Here is a 27,594-nt window from a genome sequence, read left to right on the forward strand (position 1 = left end):
ATTCGCGTTAAAATGACTTCAAAGCCAAACTTTAGTCAATCATCACACAATGGCTTTGAAAATATTGTCTCTCCTCAGTCTTCTGACATTTTGTCATGGTACGTGTTCGTTTTCTTAGCTTAGTCGAATCATTTGTTTAAGTAACTGCAATATAACTCCAAGTATCATAGAGAAAAATTACTTCACTGTGTATTATATTTAAAAAAAGTTTAAAAAAAGTCGACAAGTGTGTGTGTGTGTGTGTGTGTGTGTGTGTGCGCGCGCGCGCGCGCTTTTTTAAGAAAAATGCTATTATTTTTATTTTACTACTTTAATGTTTTACATAATACAAGATAAACATAAATGTGTGAAATGTATCTTAATTCAACTTAACTTTTAACTGAGTCATTATTTTATTCAGTATGTAATTTTTAACTTGACAAAATTGATTTTATATGCTATTAGTTTTAACTTTTTAAATTAAATTAAAAAATATTTTAACTTACCCAACCCTGATTTTGTAATAGTTTATAAAGTTATTGAAAATATATAAATTTTTACTCTTGAATTCTTATATAAATTACAATAAAATTTATATAATAACAAAAAGTAAGGCACACAAAGCGCGTAGGTGTTGTTTAGTACAAAAAACTAAATACATTGTTTTATTGCTAAAAAATAATAATATTTTTTTATTAAGTGCAATAAAACGTGAAAATTATCCTGCAACATATAGCATAAATATAAAATGTAACATAAATCCAATTAAACCAATTAAAAATTAAAATGTTAATTGTTAATTTAAAATTTTATTAGAACGGTAAACAATTCACTAATCTATATTTTTAGTTGAGATTTGAAATCTGTATTTTAATTAAATAAATTTTCTCTATAAAACTTTTAATTTTTTATTGAATTTTTGTTTTTAATTAAGAGTTAATATCTTAATTTTTAAAAAAATGTAAGCCTTCTGAAATCAGTGTTTATTGTTCTTATTACTATTAATTTTTTACTACAATTGATTAAATTGTATGTAAATATTTTTACAAATATACGCTAATTATAATAATCGCGAGAGTCGGCGGCGTCCGCGCCGAACGTAGCCGATCGCGTAGACGGATAGACGGAGCGCCATGTATGTGTATAATCTGCTCGAGCTCGAAATCGCAGCATTGGTGCTAGCTGGTGACGAGAGTATAAATCGAAAAAAATCGACGACGTATCTTACATGAAACTTTCGCATTTTGGACTTTGTGCGATATCTTCTCTCGTAGAACACATAAAGAAAAAATTAAAACGGTTTTCTTGTACAAATCAAACCCAAGCTTTCAATTGAGTCTAGTTAGAATTCAATCGGTTCAACCGTTTTTAAGTTCTGATAATCTTGTGTGCTCGCAAGTCGCGTAAAGATACACGGATGGTCTCGTGCTTTGCGTTCACTTGACGCGAGGCACTGCCATGTCTCTTGATTTTAATAAAAAAATTTTTTATTTATTTGTCAATTCTATTATTATTTATTTGTTATTAAATTTGAATAGAAAATATACTAAATACTAACTAAGAATAGATGCTTTCTGAAAAGTTGCAAACTTATACAATTTTAAAAATCTACTATTTTAAAATATACGTGAAGAATAAATTATATTAATATTCATATTGTATTAATTTGTTATACACTGAAAAAAATTGTATCAAAAAAAAAAAAAAATCTTTAATTTTAGTAAATCATGTATTTGCATACAACTATAAACGTACTTTTTTAAATGAAAAATCATGTTTATTTATTTATAAAATATAAATATTTCTATTAAGTAAGTCATTTACTACATACCACCTGAGATTAGGCCATCTCGAAATTTTCAATCAAAAATTGATCTTTTTTTCTAAAAACAGACCTTAGGGTATGATTATTTGAGTAGAACTCAAACAATTTTGAATCGATTTACTTCAAAGAAGGCCCGATAAAAAGTGCCGATTTTACCCCATCAACCCCCAACGCCTAAAATTCATATAGATTATCATTACTAGTAACCTCCAGAATACAAAAATATTTTTTTGAAGCCTAAAAACCAATGAAAACTTAGTGAGATTAAAAAATAAAGTACGATGTTACACTGTAAATTTTTGAATATCTTACGCGGTATCCTCAAAGTAAGTGATTTAATTGTTTTCGTGGAGTTATTACTCGACTAATTATTCCAAGCGCAATATAAATTTCCACGACTATCATTCAAAATAGCTGATCCAATATAGCGGTGTGTATGTTTAGAGAAGTCTTGTTGTTGTGTGGAAATTGTTGCTAGTAGAGTTAATCAGTTTAGAATTTTTCCTGATAGCCATGCGTAGGTTCAGGAAGCAATACTTTGATATGTTATATTAAGCCTTTTATTTGTTTTTTGCCATATTTTTTCTTTAAAGCTTCTTATTTAGTTTTTTCATTTTATCTATTTTCTTGAACATATTATCGACATTAGTTATACACATTTTAAGATCACATCACTTTGAAAGGCAAAGGAAACTCATGTTAATAAAGCATCTCGATACGTGAGAGATGAAGAAAACTCACACCAATAAAGCATCCCCATTTGCGAGAGGCGAGGAAAACTTACGCTAATAAAGCATAACTTCGATTCATACGACGGTGCTAACGATAATAAAAATTACTCTGAATAACGAGAGACAGTGGAACTCATTCTATAAATCTATTATAATATTGGTAATTATTTCAACATAATCTTACCACCATATTCAGTTTTTTATTTCAAACTTCAAATTGATGATGCCGAATGTATTATCAAAAATTCCAAAAACCTTCGAACAAGTTTTCTTGCGACAGTGATGATGTTACGTCCAGCCTTATGGGATTTTACTCTATTTATTTGGTAGGAGGGTTATTTCAGGAAGAACAGGTAAGGCAGGGAAGAACGTAACAAAACGTGCAGATTCCCGTAGGCACACAGATTAAGAGAGGGTAGGTGCTTCGGGTCGAACGCACTTTTTATGACTCAAAAATATAGGTCAACATGTCGATAGGCCCGCTATAACCCGTTTCGAATCGTACGTCCGTCGGTCCAAGTTTCGAGTTAACGAATTGAATCGCTTTAACTCGGGATCGGATCAGGTGCAGTCTTCGTTTAGGAGGGGCGAGGTCGTTGAAACTTAAATGAATGATGAAGTTTACGTAAAATTAACAAAAGTATTTATTCTAATAACAAATAAAAATGAAAATAAAAAGAAAATACAAATAAGTGCTGAAGTCGTGGTTTGACAATTTTGTAATAATGGTGTAATCGAAATTAAAACGCATAGTAAGTATGTATAAATAGTTGTACAAATATTATATAAATATGTGGTGGGCGGAGAAAGGGAAATAAAGATTTTTATTTTTTAATTCTATAGTAATACGGTAAACGCGGAGCAAAAAAATAGTCAAAGGGTTTACTAAATGGTTACATAAGGAAAACAAAGATGCTTGAAATCGGAAGAAGATAAAGGATAACGCGGGAGAGAGTGGGGGTGGAACATCTTCGGGTTTTGAAGAACTGATCAAGAAATAAAAATGAGGACGTCTCGAGGATCACACGTTCCTCAAGATTGTGAGATGGTGACGGGATATCTTGAGGATCACACGAGGGTTCCTCAAGGTTGTGAGATGGTGTTGGGAACTTAAGATTCGCACACGGGAGCCTCAGGTTCGTGTAAGTGTGTGTAAACTTGAGATTCACATACGGGAGCCTCAAGTTCGTGTGAGTGTGAGGGAATTATTTATAAATAATAGGAGCGTGTCTTAAAGAATTAAAACGAAAGGGAGTAGATGAGTAACGCAAAAACAAAAGAAATTATGATTGTGGGACTTACTCATTGCTGGTTCTCGAGAAAATCTGTTGGAATCGAAATAGGTTCCTTGACTGGAACGGCACTAACGTTTATTCGCGCACTTTTTACATGATTACTAATTGACTCACTAACTGAGTAACTATCTACTAACTAACTAACTCTCTTTAACTAACTGTTAACTGCCTACTAACTGGGGTGAAAAAAAACTACTGCCAAACTTCTTCAAGATTTGGTTTTATATATACAGAGTCTTACAGAGGGAGGATCCAAATGTAGATGGTTCAAATATTTTGATTGGTAAGACTCTTTTTAAGGATTATGTGATGGGTAAATTCTAAGTTTTTTTATTAGAGAAATAGTTTTTCCCTTTTGACCAATCATACGTTGAGTAATCTTGTCGAAAGTTTCTGTTTCCTCCCACATTCCTTTAATTTTATTGAAGGAATCCGACCTATTGCATAGGTTATCTTCCCTTTGGGTTTAAAAGATAAATAATTCTTTATTGTGCTAGACGTGTGACGGTATTGTTTGCAGATGGAGGAAACGGTTACTTATTTTTTGCTAATGTTTAGATTCTTTATTGCTCATTTTTTGTGAGGAAACCTTGCTTCGAACCCGAGTTTGTTTTTGTATTTATACCTTCAGAATTTATTTTTTGTTTGTATTTAAGTTTGTTGACTCGATATTCAGAAGAAGTTTATTCTCGATATTTAAAAGGAAATTATTAACTTGGTCGTTTCGTCCATCCATGTTTGTCGTTATGTTTCTAACGGACTAATTCTAGATGCATAAAAAATTATCGGAGACCGTTAGAACGGAATTTCTTTTGTAAGTTATTTGTTTCTCTGACGATGGGAAATCATGGAGTCTACCGGACGTAACAATGACTTTTTCAAACATACATATCGCCATATTGGATTAACCATTTTGAATGACAGTAGGGGATATTTATACCATGCTTGAAATAATTAATTGAGTAATAACTCCATAAAGACAATTAAATCACTCAATTTGAAGATATTTGTAAGATATTCGTACTTTATTTTTTAATCTCACCAAGTTCTCATCAGTTTTTAGGCTTCAGAAAAACATTTTTGCATTCTGCAGGACACTAGCAACGAACAGACTAGATAATCTACATGAATTTTAGGTGCTGGTTGATGGGCCAAAATAAACGTTTTTTACCGTGTTTCTTTAATAGTATTATTAAAGAAAATAAAACTAAATTATCTAAAGAAGTACACATGGATTCTATGATTCATTAAGTACTTTTTAAGTTATTGAGCATTTTATACGCGATTTTCCACAAAAAAGACACTTTTTCTTCAAGTACTCACTATTTTTTTCAAAAATGAGTATTTTTTAAGGGGTAACATTTAGCTGAACGTTTGAAAATATAGGATAACTTTAGGATTTCTTGCAGCTAAATAAGAAAACATATGGAAATGCGGTAGACGTTTAATGTATGTAATTTAAGGAATATAAAAGAAATTTCTGATTTTATTTTAAAATGACATAACTGGAGCTTTGTATATAAGACAGTTTTTTTCATGGGCCTCTGTAGCTTGCAGCAGAAGGGTCGTACACTTTCACTAAGGACAAAAATCAAAATATTTTAATAACTACATTAAATTCGTTAGAGAAGTACGTAAGTATATGTTAAAATATTGATTTTCGTAGACATGGCAAACATGTAAAAAAAGTTTTATTTTAACCAAAAAATTTGATGAATAAATATTTATAACAAAAAAAGTTAACCGATCAAAAAAATCCTACGCATTTCTCTAGAGATTTTAATTTAACAGCTACTATAAAAATTTCAAGTAAATCGGATAAAATTCGTTAAAGTTGCAAGCCAATTTAAAAAACGTGATTTCGTGATAAACGCGTTTAAAGTTTTGAGTAATGTTATTTAATATTTACACTATAGAAATCTTTAATTTACTTTTAATCTGCGATGCCTGCACTATATAACTGTTTTTCTATAACAATTTTTTTTCTCTTTTCTTCACGATGTCGAGGTTTTACAAGCGTCTGTAGCGGCATCAGTCAAGGCGCATTCGTCATGTATGACGCGGTTTGCGTCGACGCAAAAATTATAATATTGGTAGTCCACAATTAATTTTGTACTTGCATAACTTCATTATATTTTGGAAACGATCGTTAAAGATGGCAGTTGCAATATTTGCAATTTCTACAATTTTTGTGCCACTTGACAGTGTTTTCGAAGCAATCGGCCACACTGTTGTATTAAAACTTTCGTTGCTATTCTATATGAATCCTCTTAAGCAATCATTGAGTAAATCATCTCTATTCAAATCTTCATATATTAATTTTATGGCATTGAAAATGTCCTGCAAAAGAGGCGTTTTATGATAATATGTAAACTGTCCAAGACTTTTGCTCTCTGCCACGAGCATCACAAATCCATACCGACAAGGCACTTAGCATGTTGTGACACTTCATCCGTCGAAAGTTTGTGATAAAGAGTTGCCAAAATTTCGTTCTGCATTTTTTCGATAGAATCCGCCCACATAGAAATTGGCATCCAGTGGATGTCCAATGGACGTGCATTAAATCTCCATAGATCCATGGGACGTCTAGGTCCATGGTGGAAGTCAGATGGACGTCCATTAGAGATCTAGTAAACCTCCTTAACTCCATTGGAGATTTACCTCCATGGCGGAAGTTAGGTAGACGTCCATTAGGGATCCAGTAAACTTCCATAGCTCCATTGAAGATTTACCTCCATGGCGGAAGTTAGACAGACGTTCATTAAAGATCCAGTAAACGTCCATGGCTCCATTGAAGGTTTACCTCCATGGTGGAAGTTAGATAGACATCCATTAGGGATCCATTAAACATCCATAGCTCCATTGGATGTTTTCTTCCACAGTGGAAGTTAGATGGACGTCTATTAGGGATCCACTAAACTTCCATAGTTCTATTATGGAAGTTCATTATTTCCATGATGGAAGTTAGACAGACGTCCATTAAGGATCCATTAAACTTCCATAGCTCTATGGAACATTTACTTCCATGATGGAAGTTAGATAGACGTCCATTAGGTATCCATTAAACTTCCATAGCTGTATGAAACATTTATTTTCATAATAGAAGTTACCCAGACAACACGCTTATCAGAATGAAAACTTTAAGAGAACTTTTTTAAGAAAACACTTAGATACTTTGGAAATGATGTCCAAATGGTAACATTTATCAGAGACGTCTACTAAGAGAGGTCTTTGAGATATCTCATGGAAGAGTTTCATTTAAGTTTCTTAAAAATGTTATCCTTATGATATCACAGCTAAATGATATCAGCTTAATATCTCATAAAAGATATCACAATGCTGTCCGATTTTTGAGCCGTCCATGCGCGTCGTAGTTGACTCAGAAATCAGACAACACTATAGCATCGTGAATGAGAGATCCATTTAATATTTAAAAAAATTATCATAAAGATGTTTTCAAAAATAACGGTTTGTCTACAATTACTGCGCACAAAAAAATGCACAAAATCTAAATTTATCATGTACTGAATACAAAAACAGAATAATAAATGTACTATTCAATTTTTCTTAGAATATATGATCTATATAGTTAAAATTATCTAATTAACCATTTGAACGCTTCAAAGTATTAATGCTAAATAGATCGCAATTTCCATCAAATTATTAAGGTTATGGAAAAAGATAAATTTAACAATGAAATTAATAAGTAAATAAATTAATGCTATTTATTTTTAATATGTTTTGCAAAATTTAATTGCTTTTATAAAAAATAATATAATTGCGTCAGTTTATAACATATATGTAATATATGTAGACAATAACAAGTACCCATATCGATGAGTCAAATTGGCATAGCAGATAGAGTACAAGGTTTGTAATCTTAAGGTCCCGGGTTCAAAACCAGAGGCAAGTAAGAATAAAATAAAATAATATAATTTAAATTTAATTAATTAATAAAAATTTGTCCTAAATTTAGTATGTACTGTTGATAAAAATAATTTAAAAAAAATAAAATTTTTATTTTAAATTTTTATTTTGTCAATCATCCATTGAGGCTCCGTGAAGCCTCTATTAATGATCCACGAAACGTCCGTAAGTCATCCATCGAGGCTCCGAGAAGCCTCTGTTAATGATCCACACAACGTCTAATAGACCTCTTTGACGACCTCTATTGAAGGTCTAATAGACGTCCACAGTGCGGAACTGTGGATTTCTAATGGCTCTATATTGGACGTCTAATGGACGTCCACTGGAAGTTTAAACTTCCATGACAGACGTCCATTAGACGTCTACTGGAGGTTTCATTTCTATGTGGGCGGATGTATACAAAAGGCTAAGCCGTTATATATAGTGAGTTCTTCGATTAATTTGCCGGTTAGCTTGCCTTTTCCGCTAAGACCTTTTGTGTTCTTTTTTTAAAATTCAGACCCGACTGCCCATACGCTTCTGCACATGGTCGATACATTGTTTTACAAACTGAAATATCATTATGGTTCAACATCTACAATTCCTTTAAAAGTCTTTCTAGATAGCACAATGAATTTGAAAAGAATTCTCTCTGAATACCCACATTTTGAAATGAAGTCTTTTTTGTAATCCATTTGTGCACCAAAATAATTCTTAAGAGTTCAAAAAAAGTTCTTTTGTATGTCACCAATTCTGAGTCCCTTTTATAATGCATATAAAGTTAATTTTATGTTTTATACAAATTCGCATTGAATTTAAAATTAATTTTAAATAGTATTCTAATGGTACTTTATCGAGAACTTTATTATGATTTCTTTTATAGTGCAAAAAAGGAATTTCTTTCGGTGTAAAGAAAAGGATAATAAAGGATTTTTTGAAATATAAGAAATGTTAATTTAAAAATATACTGCCACAAAAATAGAGAATTTAGTATATTATTATTATAAGTGAAAAACTCTCTTATTGTTACTATACATGTATAAATTATGTATAAAATTTTCCCATATTTTATTGCAGTGTATTATTGAATTAACATTTCCTAATTTTATATAAAAATAATGTACTTTTTTACCATTTTTTAAATAAATTTTTTTATTAAACGCGTCCCAGATAGCACAGAGATTCAAAAAGAATTCAATTTTATGTCACCAATTATGAATTCTTTTTGAGATGCAAAAAGGATTATTTTTAAAAAAATATTCAAAAAATGCATAATTGGTGAAATACAATTGAGTTCTTTTTGGACTCTCTATGCTATCTGAGGTTATTATATGTTCATTATAATAAAAAAATATATTTATTTAGTTATATATCAAATTTACGACAAATAATATATATATATATATATATATATATATATATGTATTGTATATAATATAGTATTTATATACTATTTAGATAATAATAGCATTTATGACAAATAACAAAGAGACATATATTTTTGTTATTTTTAATAAAATCAAAAAATGTCTTATAAAACTTTTTTTTCTTTGTCAAAAAAATTAAGAGATACTTATTTGTTATATCTTTCTATAGTGTTACGGCTCTTTATAAGAATTTTCATATTAACTAAATTATGTGAATTCAACAAATTTAAATATGGTACTCTTTTTGAACTCATTTCGAACAGAATACGTAAATTCTTAAAGAATTAAAAAAGGTGAATTATTTTTGAACTTAAATGGATCATCTGTGCTATCTGGGTTGCTGTCTCCATCACCGATTAATTTACATATTTAACATTATGAAGATCTTCGAAACATGAAAAAGTTTCGACAACTGTATCCACTTCCATCTTTCCAGTAGACCCTTCATGATTCACTTGGCACTGCTCTGCATGCTACTTACAAGGGAACCTCGCGAACTCGAAAATTCAGATTTTAATGAAACTTGGCATAAATGTAGAGGGGGTGAAAACACGAATTTAGAAATTTTTGGTTGGTGCCCAAAAACGGTTTAAAGGGGTGAAACCATCCTTTAAAGTTAAGGCGTTTTTTTCGATATATCTCGTAAATTAAACAAAATAAAAAAAATTTTTTTTTTTCGAAAAATGAATAGCGTAGTTAAATGGAGGTATTTATGCTGTAAAACTTTTGTATGAAACATTTTTTAATATTTTGTTTAGTTTACGAGATATATCGAAAAACTGCAAAAATGTCTGAACTTTGAAGGGTGGTTTCACCTCTTCAAACCGTTTTTGGGCACCAACTAAAAATTTCTAAATTTATGTATTCACCCCTTCTACATTTATGCCAAGTTTCATTAAAATCAGAATTTACGGGTTTGCGAGGTTCCCTTGTTAATCCATTTTTTGTATTCTGCAGTATTCTTCTTCTTTGTCCAAAATTCGCAGCTCTTACAATATTTTGATTTAACAATAATCTCGACAACTTTGTTAGTGAACCATCCGATAAGTGTGACTAATCTATAATATAAAGCGACGAAAATCCCCGCTTTCTCTATGATCCATCGCCGGACGCAGTAATTTCATTCGTCTGTCCTTTTTCTATAAATAGTTTCTTCTTGTCTTCAATTACTTTTCTAATAAATTTAATACGATTAGCTTCCGTTGCGACGAGAATGTTATTAATGATACAATCATACATTGTTTAAAAAATCAGCCGTGAGAGATCCATAATCGCGCAAAATTTAATAACACCGTTTAGACCTTTCCTAATAAACGCATTGGAAATATTATTCGACGATTAACTTCGTATGCTTTGTCAATTAAGGGACAAGTATATTTGTATAAACTTTTTCGCACTCCCCACAAGAGACTTAGTTTAAAGCTTAAACCATGTTGACTCGCTTCTAAAAATGTCACATTTTTGCCACATCGTTTATACCAAATTTTCAGAAAAAACAAAAAAAAATCATTAAACAATTTATTAATCAGTATCTCTGTAAGACGTTTTCTATAGAGTATCGACTCAGCATTTTCCTATTTGTGATTTTACTTCTTTATGAAAACTACGTTTTCTTCTTAGTACTTTTCTTTGATTTGTACACTTTATTACTCATGATGATAACAATTATCCACACAACTTTGCAAATTGAAGCAGCAACGTTCTAAATTGTGAGTGAACAGCGTCAGTTTCAACAGTTATACTGACCGTTAGTATGTATTTCAATTTTCTAGCATTAGCACCATCTACAAAAATATACTGGGACTTATTATTTGTCAGCAATAGCTATTATATACCTTAGGAGCAACTTAGAAGTCTTCCCAGTACAGAGATAAACAGAAATTCATAAAGAAGTCATTTTAAAGAATACTTGCAGAAGTAGAAAAATGAATACATGATGAATTCTTGAGGAATTAGCCAGAATTAGCTCACTTTAAAGTATTCTTTAAAAGTTCATTGTAATGAATACTTCGCGATTTATTATTAAAAATATTTAAAGTATTCATAGAGAAGTTATTTAGTTAGTACCCTCGGAGAACACATAGGGTCAATTTGACCCTTACCTCGAATTTGATCGTAAATATCTTGAAATTATTTTGAAAATTGGCGGGCCTGAGGCCTTCTACCTGTAGTTTGGGGTACTAACTATAGTAAGTATTATAGTAAGTATATAGTAATATAATGTTAAGATGCTCCTTTTGTACAACGCAACACCTAATAGGTGTTGGGCATTATTCGAAGTCGGTGCAGGGTCATTCTGACCCTGTTGTGTACTAAGCGGTTTTTTAATAGTGAGCACGATATAGTTTGCGGCCACATATTCAGAATGCCTTAGTACGTGTCGAGCGAGAATATTTCGATGACAACATTCTTCTGAGGTGAATAATGTGTCAGTACAGTCAAACACTGACACGTCGTATTCAGATTATAGTGAAGTCGTCGCCGACAATAAATAAGTTAACTTTTACAACAAGTCATTTAAATAATAAAGTATTCACATATATGTAATAAGAAATAAATTTTTCTAAAATTTTTTCACAAAAATGTTTGATTTTTTTTACCTTAAAAGCCACTTTTATTACCTAACAAAATAAATACCTTTTTTTAAGGTAAACACTAAAGTACAATTTTTTTCTTGATTCTACTACATTTCAAGAATACACACGTAAATTTTTAGCCAAAAATATTAAAAAAATATAAAAAATACAATTTTTTTCGTAAATTACGTTTAAAAAAACATAATTCTTGTGAATTTTTTAAAATATGTAAATAATTTCAACAGCACTTTTTATTTATATCAATTGATTTAACAATGTTTCAAGTACATCTGGAAATTTTTTCAAGCTGATCGCACTCGTCAATTTAAAATGGTGGACGATCAAAGTGTGTGTAGGGTCAAATTGACCCACAGTGTTCTTCGTTAACGAAAAAATAGGTGTGTTCTCCGAGGGTTAAAAAAATACTTGTAGAAGTAGAAAAATGAATATATGAAGATTTCTTGAGGAATTAACCACAATTAGTTCACATTGAAGTATTCCTTAAGAGTTTATTGCAATGAATACCTCACGATTTATTATTTGGAATACTATTTGTCAGGAATTACTCGAGTGTTTGGATAATTTCAATTACATTTTTACAATTATATATCACTTAATAAATGCTAATTTATACTTTTATACATGAAATACGCTATATATAATTAGCAAACCAATTAATATACAATTTAAGAGCGTGCTGCAACAGAGTGTCGCGTTCCGTTCCACGCATGATGTGCATGATGCAACATTCATCCTCGTTTGCGTTAACTGCATATGTTTCATCCTTTTAACAATTTATATATAACAAATATTTATGCATAAACAAGAAGTGTTCATAGATCATCACGAAGCGTTAGGATGCGTACGATCTTCAAAGTCAAGCAACGTCGGCGATGGTTGACACTTGGATGGGTAACCGCGGTTTTTTCAGGTACAGAGATTAAACATGCTTCAACAGATACGACTGTGGCTTGGCTGAAACATCTTTTTTCTCTTACAAAATTACCGTAGAAATAATTAGAATTTTTTATTTTTTGTTCAAGTTTATTTCAATACTCAGAAACTTTTAAAAATACTTACAATTAGTAGAAATATTTAAAAAATTTCTAAATTAATCAGAATTTTTCATTGTTTAAATTTTTCTGAGAAACGTTTCAATTCTTATAAAAAATTGGAACATTTATTAGAAATCCTGAAAAAATTTTTTTTAATTCTAAAAATTTTTTTTTACTAAAGTATATTACAGTATCTCAGGAAATTCCTTAGACATCCTCTGAATATCGTTTGAGATATCTCTCTCTCTCTCTACTTGGAGAAGTTCCAATATACTTTAAGAAGTTTTGAGGAATTCTAACAAGTAATTCTGTATGAATACTTTAAAAAGTTCTGAGGAATTCCAACAAGTAATTCTGTATAAATACTTTGAGAAGTTCAAAAGAATTCGAATTATGGTGCATGTCACTTTCTACGTTATTCTTAAAGCATTCTTCTATGAATTCCTAAGAAATTACTGTTCACAAAGGAAGAATAACTTTATAAAATCTTTAAGAAGAAACTGTGTTATCTGGATTGAATCGCTGCGCGCTACTCCGACATGCTTAGACGGCATCACGCCTTGATTTAAATGATGTATTAGAGTCTTAAAAATAAAGAAAGTGTAGTAGGTTTTATACAGAAAAAAAGTTTTTAAAGTGATTTTACATTAGCTGTAAAACCACTTTAAAAACTTTTTTCCCGTATAAGACCTATTGTACTTTTTTTATTTTTAAGAATCTAATGCATCATTTAAGAAAAAAAAATTTTTTTTTTGAAAAGTTTTACTTGGATGTTATAAGGATGTTACCCCTTAATATTCATACGTACTTCTGTAATGAAGAATAACCGTAAAAAAAAGCCTAAAATCGCTCATTTCGTGGGTATCGAAGTTTGAGTCAATTTCGGCGGTAAATAATTCTACATCATAGAACAACATTCTGTGAAAATTTCAAATTGAGCATACTTTTCATTACTGAGATATAAGGAGTTAAATTGATCACTATATATTGATAAAAGGTATACTATTTTATCCGTTCAACACAAAAATACTTCAAGGTTATTTCTTATATCAAGAAACTGTTTCAGATAAGATTTGTTTATCTGTTAGAAGATTAATCAAGAGACACGGTAGTGGCTCGCGCCAAGTGAAAGCATTGCGCGAGTTTATAGTCACCTCAAATCAACGTTTAAGTTAAAATTGTGAAGGTCATGTAGAGTCAACTTGCAATTTGCAGTAAAAATTTTTTAATTAATGATGTTGGATATCTATCTCTGTAGTCTCTGAACAAGTACATGTATATACAGAAGTATTTTATTACTGTTATCTTACTGTTAACACGATTTTATCTTACCTTATATTTATGTAAATCCGATAACCTTATAACAATACTTCAAACGCTAATCAAGCACCTCGATAGATAGAGAGGAAACGTTTATCTCAAATTTTTTTGAAAATATCCATTTGACCTCTACATAACCTTGCAAATTATTTCTTAAAGGTGAAGCCTATTAATTTGATTTTGTATTTATTTTATTGTTTTTCTTAAAAAAATTCTTAAAAATCACATAATCTTTGAAAGTTCAAGGTGGCTATCCCCTTAATAGAATATTCCTATAAAATAAATTCTTCATAATAATATTTTCTTAAAGCGAAGAAATATAATCAAAAAAGTAGAGAATAAGCATTATATTTTAATAAATGTTGACTGCATTGCATAAAACAGTTTTGGTATGTTGTGAATGATTTGTTATATTCTAAAATGAAATAATAAGACACTATACTTAATTTAAAAAAAAAGTATTTACAGATGTATGCAAACACATAATTTATTAGATTAAAAACTTTTTTAGTACATTTTTTAGTGTACATTAAATACCCATATAAATAAAAAAATGTTTTTTAGATTTCTAAAAGACATCTTGCGATTTCTTGCGATATCTCGCATTTTTTACAAAAAGATATCTTTTCGCGATCTAAAAGATGTCTTATGCAACAGTTTGAAATATCTTTTAGATATTTGGCGATTTTTAAAAGACATCTTGAAGAAATCTAAAAAATATCTTAAAATATCTAAAAGATGTCTTTTATATGTCTTGATGACCTTTTCTAGAATTCTTTTTAGACATTTATAAAAGTTAATACATTTATGCGGAGACTCAGAGAGCTTTCTCCGAAAAGAAGTGCGAAGATCCGTGAAATGCTCTCCATCAGGATATAAAAAATCTATTACGTAGGCCCTAAGAGGGTTGTGAGCTTAGTACGATTGCTATCGTAGGTTGTAGACACCACCAATCAGATTACTGCTTTAGTTAAAGTTAGGATAAATTTATAGAATTTGATTGGTGGTGTCCGTTTTACACTGTACGCATCTGGGACTTACTCTTGTGCTAAATTTTGCTTAGGGGTGTTAAAGTTTCGAATGCGTTTTCTAACCTTAAAACGCCTTGTTAGCCAAAATAAAAAACACGTATCTAATATTCTTCGATGTACTACGTAAGTACAAAGTTTCAAGAAGATCAGCGTGTTGCACTTGGGTAGTGTTACTTGTTATGGCTCCAGCAGACCAGCGCGATTCTGTCGCGCGCGACGCGCGATGTCCAATAGACGACCACCTTTCCGCTCATCTCTGTATGCCCATTGGATATCACTCGTCACGCGCGACGGAAATCGCGCTGGTGTGCCAGAGCTCTTAGACTAATGGCTCAGTTCGACATACTGCATATTAATCGCAGTTCTACTTGTTTGCATGCTTTCGGTGCGCTTCTCTCATTTACTCATAAGCACATCTTGTTCACGAGAAAATCGCTACTTCACGATAGATAGTAAAATTACCCATTCGCGCGCGAAGGCCAATTGTATGGCAACCCAGATAGCACACGGACGTCCTTAGGACGTCCTCAGAACGTCCAGGACGGACTTCGTGGATATCCTGAAGACGTCCTGGTTTTATCCCGGGACGTCCTCAGGACATCCTGAGGAATAGCAAACGAGCGCCACTTTTTAGTCCTCAGGACATCCTGAGGACAGTCTATCGGATATCCTGAGGACAGTCCATCGGACGTCCTGAGGATACCATAGGATTTCTTCAGGACATCCTCAGAAATAGCAAACAATGACCACTTTTTGTCAGATTTTTTAGATTTTTTTTTTTAGGATTTTTGATAAATGTATTGATTTTTTATAAGAATTGACACATTTCTCAGAAAAACTTAACAAATAAAAAATTCCGATTAATTTAGAAATTTTTTAAATATTTCTAAGTATTTTTAACAGTTTTTGAGAATTGAAAAAAAAAACTTTAACAAAAAATTAAGAGTTCTAATTATTTCTACGATAATTTTGTAAGAGGAAGAAGACTATACATGTTTCAGCGACAGTTGTACCTGTTAAAGCATGTTTAATCTCTGTACCCGAGAAAACGGTCACCCATCCAAGTATCAACCATCGCCGACGATGCTTGACTTCGAAGACCATACGCATCCTAACGCTTCGTGATGATCCATGAGTACTTCTTGTTTATGCATACATATTTGTTATAGATCATTACAATAGATGTTGTCATAAGGATGAAACATATATAGTTAACTTATACTTTTATAAATAAATGTAAAGTTGTACAGTTTTTTAAAATCATTTTTACATATGCGCGCGAAATAGCATGTGGAATAACTTATTAAAAAACTGTTTTTGCGCCGTTTGTATAAAATAAAATTAAAAAATTATTTAATGTCATTTTTTATAATTTTTTAGTATTGTTAATATGCCATATTGTTTCAATAAGTGTAGACATTCAATCTGACTTTAAAGTCAACATTTTTACACATTTGATTTTGCAATACATTCTAGAAATACGTACAATACTCAAAGATTTCTCATTTGCTATATTAATTTACGTTTTTTTCAAAAATTACTATACGTCCAGGATGTCCCTGAATACTATTTTAGGATGTCCTGAGGACTCTCTTAGGACGTCCTAAGGACTGTCTTGGGATGTCCTGAGGATTGTTTTAGAACGTCCTGAGGACTGTCTTAGGATGTCCTGAGGACTTTCAGGATATCATATTCTTAGAACATTCTGTGCTATCTAAAATGTCTGGTATTTATACAGTCATTATATTTAAGTTTATGACATTTTATATTTATATATCTTCAGACATTTTGTAGCTAATGAAACTCTTTATACAATATTTTAAGAATAACGTTTTCAGCTAGAATACATATATCCTCAGGACATTCCAAGGATGTCCTCAAGACATGAGTAAAATTTCAATTTATATTAATACTATTACAGAATTTAACATTCTAAACTTACTTTAGAAGTTAAATTTATACATAAAATATTTACAATAATACAACTATTATATCCTGACAAGATCCCAGGACATCCCGGGACATATTCAGGATGATCCTGAGGACGTCCTGTGCTGGGAAATTTAAAGAATGTGGTTACTATAGATAAAAATTTTTTTTTGTTTCTGTCGCATACAATTATTTTTACTAAAAATAAAAAATTCTTTTTGTTTTTATCGCATAAAATTATTTTATTCAAATAAATGTTTCTTCAAATTTAATAAATTGTTCCTAAAAATTATGTACTTTTTATAAGTAATTTATCTATTATTTTTATAACTTTGGAAAAATAAATTTAAACAAATATTTACTAAAATGTTTTTTTTTTATTACAAAACCTAGACTTTATATTTTAAAAAGTTATTTACTACACTTTAAGAAATATTGTATTGTAATATTCTTCTTCTTCTTCCTCGTGTTAGAAAAGCTTGATCTTTCTCTCTTGCGTATGCTTCTGTGATACGCATGTACACAGCCATACATACAGGACCTATGATTTAACACCGACTCCGAACGGCTGAAATAGAGAGATTTATGGACATAGAATACTCTCTCTTGACAGCCTGCCATTCCAATCAAGAGGAAAACCAGTGTATGATAACTAATGTAATTTCTGGTTTTGACCAGAATCAAACCTGAGATCTTTGGCGTAACAGACCAATGCGCCATCCGCTATACCACGCTCGTTCTCAAATTATTGTAATATAATAATATATTGTTGCACGTGTCGCTCGGTATGATGCTCGGCCGCGCGAATCAGCTCATGGTATAAGGAGACAAGGTGTGCTCGTCAAGCAGACCAAATTTCGACTCATTCTGCGCAAGTGGAACAAGTGACCTTCTGTATTGGAAAATAAGACTTACTTGTAAACAAACTAGTGATTTGTGATTATTTTACTGCTGACACAATGGTAGCATGCAATGTTAAAAAATGTACAAATCGCAGTGAAAATGTCAAAGGGAAAAAAATTATATTTTATTCTTTTCCCAAAGAACCTGAATTTACGATAAAATGGATGGAAGCCTGTGGGAAGAAGGTCAAAACTGCTAAATACATAAATTTAATTTTATTGTATGTAAAAATTATAATAGATAATACATTTTTAATGTAAAAAATGTTACAGCACACATATGTTCCACTCATTTTCTGTCAATTAGTATATATATAAAACTTGTACTACTCCTTCGCTTCGTTCTTTTTAATAAAAGAATTTTTTAATCATTTTTAATTAATAAACTGATAATGATATTTTTCATTAAATTAATTTAATAATTATCCTTTTATCATTCAAATTAATTCTACATTTTAATTACTGCGGGCTAAGGGCAAAACGTTGATTGACTAATACACCAATATGGCTGGTCACTTGTTCCACAACGCTGATTGACTAATCACCATCGTGCGCAATAGCACACCTTGTCTCCTTACACCATGAATCAGCTGGTCCAGCAGATCAATATTATCGCCCGGTTACCATGGGAAACGTTTCGGTTTTTGATGTCGATTTTGAGAGCTGTCAAGCTCGTGTACTCTAAGTAAATTAATAAATACCGCTTTCCTCTTTAATTACAAGTGAGTGTTATTTCTCGCGTGCGACCGTGAGTGGGGAAGAAAGTGCGCGAGGAGACTGGGAGTAACGGAAAGTCGCTTAATATGTATTGAGCTAACAATATGTATTGTTGCAACGTAACAATATGTATTGTAATATAATAAACCGAAATTAGATTTAAATAAATTTTGTAACAAGAGGCTCTCCGAAAATGGTGAAAGGTGGTGAACGGGTGGGAGAATCGCTCTCGGAGTTTTTAGTGAGTGTGGAGTGATTTGTGGTGGAGGAGAGGCGAAAGTGAGTCGAGGAGGCGGAGGATGTGAAGAGGTCCGGACATTGGAGGGAGGTGTATGGAGGAAGGAGGAGAGACGGGAGACGTGAAGAAAGATCAGAGATAACCGGAGTAGATGAGAAGAAGGATGATATAGCAATTTATGAAGGTGGTGCCGTGCGCATGTGTAGACAGAGTTAGAAGATGAGCCGACAGGAGGCGTGTAAAGCGGCAAGCATGAGAGGTGATGCGCTGCGCATGTGTGGAGATTGTTACAAGATGGGTCGACAGAAGGCGAAGCTGGGGGAGTGAGAAAAAGGGGCCATGAGGTGGCGAGCGTGATCGCGGCTATGGAGCGGGATATTGATACATCGGGAGCGTCCGAAATGGCCACGTTCAAAATGGCCCCGCGTAAATTTGACAACGTTCAAAATGGCTACGATCGAAACAGCCACGTTCAAAATGACCACGTACGGAATGGCTACGAGGAATATTGCACGGAGTTCAATTTGCCCACGTTTGAAACAACCACATCCGAAACGGCCACGTTCGAAATGGCCACGTTTGCAACGGTCACGTTCAAAACGGCCACGTTCGGAACGGCCACGTTCTAAATGGCTACGTATGTTTTACGTAATTTCCAGTACAATGCACATGGGTTAAAGACTTGGACGAGGTGGATGCGGGAAGGGGGCCAAAGGCCCTCCTTGCACCCCTTGTGTGTCTGTATGTGTGTGTTGTGTGTGTGTGTGTGTGTGTGTGTGTGTGTGTGTGTGTGTGTGTGTGTGTGTGTGTGTGTGTGTGCAAAACATTCTCTGCACTACATGGATCTGCAACTTTCCACGCTAAAAAAGAAAAAAATCATTCCAAACGTGGCCGTTTCGAACGTGACCATTACGAACGCGGTAATTTTGAACGTGGCCATTCCAAACGTGGCCGTTCCGAACGTGGCCGTTTCGGACCTGGCCGTTTCGAACGTGGGCAAATTGAACTCCGTGCAATATTTCTCGTGGCCATTTCGAACGTGGTCAAATTTACGCGTGGCCATTTCGAACGTGGCCATTTCGAACGTAGTCAAATTTACGCGTGGCCATTTTGAATGTGGGCAAATTATATCTACTCCGATACATCGATATTTGTTCTGGAGGACTGTGATTGGCGGAGAGCGCGACACATGGAGACGGATCAAAGTATTGATGTACAGACGAGACCGACGTATAGTGAGAACGGATACATGGCAAGAAAATTAGAAGAATTGTAGTAAGAAGGAAAACGTATGTAAGACGGGGAAATAATGAGAAAAGAGAAGGGGAAGATAAAGAAGAGGAAACGGGAAGAGACAAGATGAAAAACAGAGAGCTGAAAGAAATAAACGAGGAACTGAGAAGGATCAGAGAATGTTTATTGAAGATGGCAAGGCTGTAGAGAAGGTGATACAAGGAAGAAGGCGACAGAAGAAGGAAAAGCGAGGAAAGAGATAAATCCGGTAAAGGAGAAGAAAGTTGAGGAGGAACGAAGGGTAAGGCACGAGGAGAAGGAGGGAGTGGAAGGAGGAGATAAAAGGAGAGAGAGCGTGGAGAAGCAGAGAGGCAGGAGGATGACAGGATCAGGAAAAGTGGAATCTGATGGCGAGAAAAAGTGTGGCAGGAGGAAGCAGATGGTGAGAGAGATGAGGAAGGAGGAAGAGGAAGAGGAGAAAAATCAGGTTTTAGAAAATAGAAAGAGGCGAAAAAGCAGAAAGAACAGGGTGGAAGCGACAAATAGGGAATTATGGGTAGAGGGTAAAAGATGGAGTTGAGACGGAGAGAGGAATAAATAGAGAGAAAAAAGGGAAGTGATGGGAGAGGAGGAAAGGCGGTGAGCAAAAAAAAGGAAGAAATAATTGAAAAAGGTTAACAGACGGAGGTATATATGAGGGGCGAGGGGAGAGATGGGAATGAAGGAAAAAAATTGGTAGAGGGACGTGGAAGGAGGAGGATAGAAAGAGTAAGAGTGGGGGGAGATTGGAAAAAAGAAAAAAAATTGGAGGAGGGTGGGATATTATTTATAAGGTCGTGAAAAGATTGATAAGAGAGATATACGGATATACGGATGCAAATGTGATTATATGTAGTAGGACGGGGTATAAGAAAAGGGTGATAAAGGGTCGAGAAGGGGAGGGAGGTGTTAATTGTGAGGTTGCAGAATGACCAGAGGCCGTGTAGGACTAAAGAGACATCCTATGTATGGAAAATATGTATTTTTTGAAGAAACTGCAAATCTCGAGGAAACGCAGTATAATAAATATCTACCTTTAAATTTTGTAATAAGAAATCATTTCTTAATTTTAATGCTTCAGTTTATTATAATAAAAGAAAATTATATCTAAAACATGATTTATTTAAATTAAGTAAATGCAATTTTAATAAATACATTTACTAAATTGAAGAAGTATTTTTTCTTGGTATAATTAAAATCTCTTTTTAACAATTAAGACTTTTTCTCTTTTGACTTTATTTAATGTATAATAAATAATGTATAATAATGTATAACGATTTATTATTACAGCTGGAGTTCTTCCATTTTTTGATTCCAGAATTGTAAACGGAGAAGACGCTAAACTAGGCGAAATTCCATATCAGGTACGTATTACAGAAACATTTATGGTAAAAATAAAAAATATTAGTATACATAAAATGTTTGTATATATAATATTAATACATGTAAATATCATATCAAATATATAATAAACATTGTAATGAAAAGCATACACAAAAATATTCTAATAAATGCGCAAATATTAGAATGTACTATGTGTAATTTTTACAGGTTTCTCTTCAAAACAAAGGTTCTTCTTCCCACTTCTGTGGTGGTTCAATTCTGAATGATAACTATGTTATTACGGCAGCTCACTGCGTGCAAGGGTAATTTTACTTTAAAATATTAAAATTATTATTTTAAATATTTTTAGTAAATTAATTTCAATATACAGGGTGATTTAGAACGACCCAGGTGTCCTTGCAATGACATATTCCTGAGTCAATTCTGAGATAATTCTTCCTTTACGAAAATGTTATTCAAAGCTTACTTTTTGAATTATTAAATAAAATAATTACTAGATTATAGGAGGCGTAGAAAAGATAGGCAAGGGCAGCGTAACTCATCATCAAACACAGGTGATTACAAATTCGATTTCTTTTCATACTGCTTGACGGATAAATAATTTTGGATGGATGAATGAATAACATTTACATGTAGCGCTTTACATGTAACAAACCCATAAATACCAATAAGATATAAGTTTTTTCTCACACAATACGCATCGGATTTACTCACGCACTTGATCGAGTGATTTATAAATCTATCGATTCATTACATATTACTCACTACCGAGTAAATTATTCCGCAACTTATTTTTTAACTCAAGAAAAAATTTAGATGATAGTAATTACAGATTACGCAATTACTGTAATCAATCAGAAAATTATTGTCTTTTACAAAATGTATCATGTATCAATACTTTTACAAATTTACACACACGGAAACAAATCTATCTGTTTATTGTTATTAGTTATTACCGGTTAATTATTCAGCGACTAATAATTATTCAAAAAACCGCGTTAACACAACGCACATAATCTGACGCGAAGACTCAATGTCAACAGAACGAGAGGTTGTTCTTTGAAGAACATTCCCAGCTAACCTTAGATATGCCTGAGATATTCTGTTTGTATCCCAAACCTGCCGTATATCTGCAATGGGAGAAGAATGTTCACAGAATTATCAAATGTCCCCTAAAATATTTGGAATAGTGTATAAATTATATGTACATACGATAAAGGTATTCATAGGATATGTGATGGGACATATTTAAAGTATTCGAGGAATATTGCTACGAATAAACTGCCATGCGCAAGCGCATTATGACCATGTGTGAAACAGAACGCAGTTTGTGTCATGTCGTACCCAAGTAGCAACCTAATGTCAAATATAATTTTAAAGACGTTTTAATAACGTTTGAAATGTCAAGAAGGCGTTATTAAAATGATATTTGGCGTCACCTTGCTACTTGGGTACAAGATCTGTAGATGAATGACGGGAGGGGAAGGAAGGTCTCCGCATCCATTGTTACACATGTGGCCCTAAAATGGCCGAAGCCAATACAATGTATTAATTCCACTTTCCCCTTACTACGACTCATTCACTCTTCTTGTACAACAAACAATACACATACACTTTATAGCCCTAAAATGGCGCTCATGCGAAGGAGCCAGATATGCATAGTTATAACCGGATACAGCAGGCTGAGTGAAACAGACACAGTAACAAACGAACACAGTAATGAACGGACACAGTAACAAACGGACACAGTACGAAACGGATACAGTGTGAAACGGACACACCGTGGTGGCAATCGGACACATTGCAAAACGGATACAGCAAACCGAAGTCGCAAACCATGTGATAAGTCTGTTGGTTACTGTGTCCGTTTGGTTTGTGTGCATTTGGTCCGTGCGCATTTGGTCCGTGCGCATTTGATCTGTGCGCATTTGGTCTGTGTCCGTTTCACTCAGCCTGCTGTGTCCGTTTATTACTGTGCGCATCTGGGACGCTGCCGCATGGGTTTGCGATTGTGTCCGTTTCGCACTGTGTCCGTTTGTTACTATGTCCGTTTCTCAGTCTGCTGTGTCCGTTTATTACTGTGCGCATCTGGGACGCTCCCATGCGAAGACCCTCCCGTCGTTCATCTACTGACCTTCTTTGGGTACATACAGCATGCCGGTTAGGTGCTGTGTGCCGGTTTTCTGCTTGTTTTATACAGCTCATAGAAGAGATTGACCGTGTTTGCAAAGTAAGTGATTTAAAGCTCAGAAATTTTTTACACATTGTAATATTCATTAAGTTTGCAGCAAGTTCGGCTTCTTTTTATTTGTGTATATCCTATATATGTAACCTATAAAACATGATGCATATTTACACGCACATACACACGTAAAAGCGGAATTTAAGAGAAGACATTTAATGATTCCTGTGATATCCTATGAATATTCTGGAAAAGATACGAATATCTATGGAATATATTTTTGGAATAATAGGAATATTTTTAGAATATTAGAGGGATATCTAAGGTTTGCTGGGTTAAATATAAATCTGTCGATAACTACAATCGATAAATCAATCACTTTGATACTATGATAATACAGAGTATTAATTAATTGGTAGTAGAATGCTCCGAAGCATATCCTAGATAACGTGTACGTGTATTGCTAACGTTTAATTGTACCAACTTTATTTTAGTTTTAAGCGAGATTTTTCTTCCTTTCTTAAAATAAATAAAAACTAATACATATTTAAGTCTCGCTTAAATTTAAAATAAATTTGGTGCAATCGGTTAGCAATACGTTATGCTTTGGAGCGTGCTACTGCCGATTAATTAATACTTTGCATTATCATGGTATCAGAGTGATTGACTTATCGATTGCAGATATTGACAGATTTTTACATAATGCTCTTCACAAACATTAATCCCTCGTTCTGTTGATATTGAGTCTTCGCGTCAGAGTCTTACATGCGTTGTGTAAACACGTTTTCTTCGAATAATTTTTGGTCGCTGAATAATTAACCAGTAATAATTAATAACAACAAATAGATAGATTTGTTTTCGTGTAAGTTTGTAAAAGTATTAATACGTAATACATTTTGTAAAAGACAACAATTTTTTAATTGTTTACGTAATTGCGTAACCTGTAATTATTGTAATCTAAATTTTTTTAAATAAAAATAAGCCGCGGAATGAGTTACTCGGATAGTGATATGTAATTTGTAATGAATCGATAAACTTATAAATTACTCGATGAAGTGCGTGAATTAATTCGATGCGTATTGTGTGACTAGCGAAAAAAACTTATTGTTTATCGGTATTTGTGGATTTGTTACATGTGAAGTGTTACATGTAAAGTGTTGTTCATTCTCGGTAAAACTATTTATGCTTCAAACAGTATGAAAAGACATCGAATTTGTGATCACCCATGTTGGATGGTGAGTTGCGCTACCCCTGCCTACCTTCTTTACGCCTCTCATGATTCGGTAACTATTTTATTTAATAATTCAAAAAGTATGCTTTGGATAAAATTTTCGTAACAAAAATTTGTTCCAGAAATGACTCAGGAATACGTTATTGCAAGGACACCTGGGTTGTTCTAAATCATCTTATATACATGTGTATGTGTATAAACCGGATGATTCTTAATGATTGTCCCAACTTTTTACCATGGGAGGTGAGATTACCCACTGCAATCTTAGTACACACATGTACGACATACTGTGTGCATATGCCGTACGTGTGTGTATTAAGATGTAGTCGGTAATCTCATCTTCCACGGTAAAAAGTTGAGATAATCATTAAAAACCACCCTGTATGTTTTATCTCAATTATTATTATATAAGCAATTTGTATTTTAGCAAAAGTGGCAGTTCAATACAAGTTGTTGCCGCTACCATTAATCTAAGCGTCCCGCAATCGCAGCATGATGTCGCAAAAATTATTGTGCACCCGAGATATAATTCAGCTGATTCCTGGATTAACGACATTGCTTTACTAAAAGTAAGTAAAGCGTTTTTTTTTACTCAAAAAAATCTTAGAAGCTTTATTTTATTTCTTTAATAAAAATTATAAATCTTAAGCCAAAAGCATTTTTCAGGTAAAAACTCCCTTTAAAAAATCTGTCTACGTCGGACACGTTCCTTTGCCACCAAAAGGTCATGCCGTTAAAGCCAACGATATTGCTATTGTATCGGGATGGGGCAGGCTTTGGGTGAGTCTTTCGCCGTTTAAGAGCACTGTGGAAGTTTGAAGATCTCAAAAATTTACTTACGTTTAAGTGTTAATAAGAAAGCCGCGAATAAACATAGAACTTTTTTATTTTTTAGAAAAATATTTCCTCTTCTTTGGCTTCCCTCTAGAAGTTATGCTTGAAAATTGAAGACAAAAATAAAATTAACAAAATGACGTTTAAAACAGAGAATGTAAAAACAATTGTTTTTTAAACATCATTTTGTTAATTTTATTTTTACTTTTAATTTTTTAGATATACCCTCTAGAAAGAAGTCAAAGGAGGGAAAATATTTTTGTGACTTCTTAAAATCTTTTTCCATTTAACCAGAATCGTGATAAAAACGCAAATTCAACATATTTAATATTTTTTATTGGAACATCAAAATTATTCACTCTGGAATGATTCTGAGTGGAATTTTACTTTATAATGTTGTAGTATGTAGTTAATACTGTAAAAAATAGCAGCGTCAAGTTTTTTCTAACATTTTATTTATCTTTATTACGCTTTTTGGTTTTCTATATAGTGTTAATATATTAATTGAAACGCATTATAATAATATTATTGAAAAAAACATTTTAATATTAAAAGTAATAATAAATAAATTTTGTATAAATTTCCATTTTTGTAGTTGGCGCATTTATTGTATATCAATTTTTTGTAAAAAAGATATATTTTTTGTCTTTTTAGTTAAAAAGACAATTTCTTGTAATTTTACACATTTATATTTATTTTGTATCATGTAAAAAAATAAAAGCAGTAAAAAAAGTACTTTCCTTAAAGAAGCACACACATACACGCGCGCGCGCGCGCATTTTTTAATTAAAAAAAAAGCGCCAATTTTGTTTGGATATATGTTTCATTAGGTATTGCGCTCATGTTTGCCCAATAATTTTATTTTAATTTTAATAGAAAGATAAAAGATATTGTACTTTTAACTATACATTTTATATTATATGCCCAATATTATACATGCTATTAATTCGGTCACATGATTTTGTTGAGGCATATTCAGATATATAAAATCTGTGTCTGCTACATTTAATTATCTAAAGTTGTTCTGCGAGCTGCAATTATAAATATTATTACGAAATTATAGCAAGGAGGCCCAACTACTACTAAACTACAACGAGTTAACATCGTTATCGCTGATCAAGATTACTGCAAATATAAGTACAATAATATGGGATTAAACGTCTATCCAACACAAGTTTGCGCGTATGACCCGTCAATCCAGAAAGGATCTTGCCATGTAAGTCTTTTTTTAATTTTAGCTTCCATTGCATTATAATTTCCTGAGTAGCATTTCAGCAACTTTTAATATTGTTGAAATATCTTACGGTATTTGAGTTAAACTGAAATCTTTTAAATGTAGTGTCTCAAAAATCTCAAATATTTGAAATTGTAATTAAGAAGATACATAAATTAAAAATGTTAAATATTATTTATTAATTTAAAAGACATTTTTTTCCAGGGTGATTCTGGTGGTCCATTGACTGTTGGTGGAAAACTCGTTGGATTAGTATCTTGGGCAAATGGTTGCGCCAGTACCACCTACCCTACTGTTTATACTCGTGTCGTTTCTTATTTGGATTGGATTGCAGATAATGCAATTTAAAACAATCTCGCTCACTTTCAAATATGATTTATATTCTATCCATTTGTTGTTTATATATAGAAATATTAAAATTTATATTATAATTTTCTATTTATTAGTTTTTAAAATTGGACAGAAACATTTTTTTGGTGTAAAAGACATATGTTATATGACATATGATTATACATAGATGCTCAAAATTGTATATATATTTTAAATGAAATAAATGTTCTTTATTT

The 27,594-nt window shown here is 32.4% G+C and overlaps 1 protein-coding gene across 1 annotated transcript; it reads left to right on the plus strand.

The window, feature by feature from the left end:
- LOC105836200 (chymotrypsin-2) lies at positions 1-27,594 on the plus strand. The gene is made up of 7 exons (XM_036285860.1): positions 1-98; positions 21,494-21,567; positions 21,755-21,849; positions 25,388-25,529; positions 25,627-25,740; positions 26,858-27,010; positions 27,233-27,594. Exons 1-7 carry the CDS (start codon positions 50-52, stop codon positions 27,374-27,376), a joined length of 771 nt encoding a protein of 256 aa, XP_036141753.1. The 5' UTR covers positions 1-49; the 3' UTR covers positions 27,377-27,594.

Source organism: Monomorium pharaonis, chromosome 4, assembly GCF_013373865.1.
Source record: "Monomorium pharaonis isolate MP-MQ-018 chromosome 4, ASM1337386v2, whole genome shotgun sequence".
Lineage (NCBI taxonomy): Eukaryota > Metazoa > Arthropoda > Insecta > Hymenoptera > Formicidae > Monomorium > Monomorium pharaonis.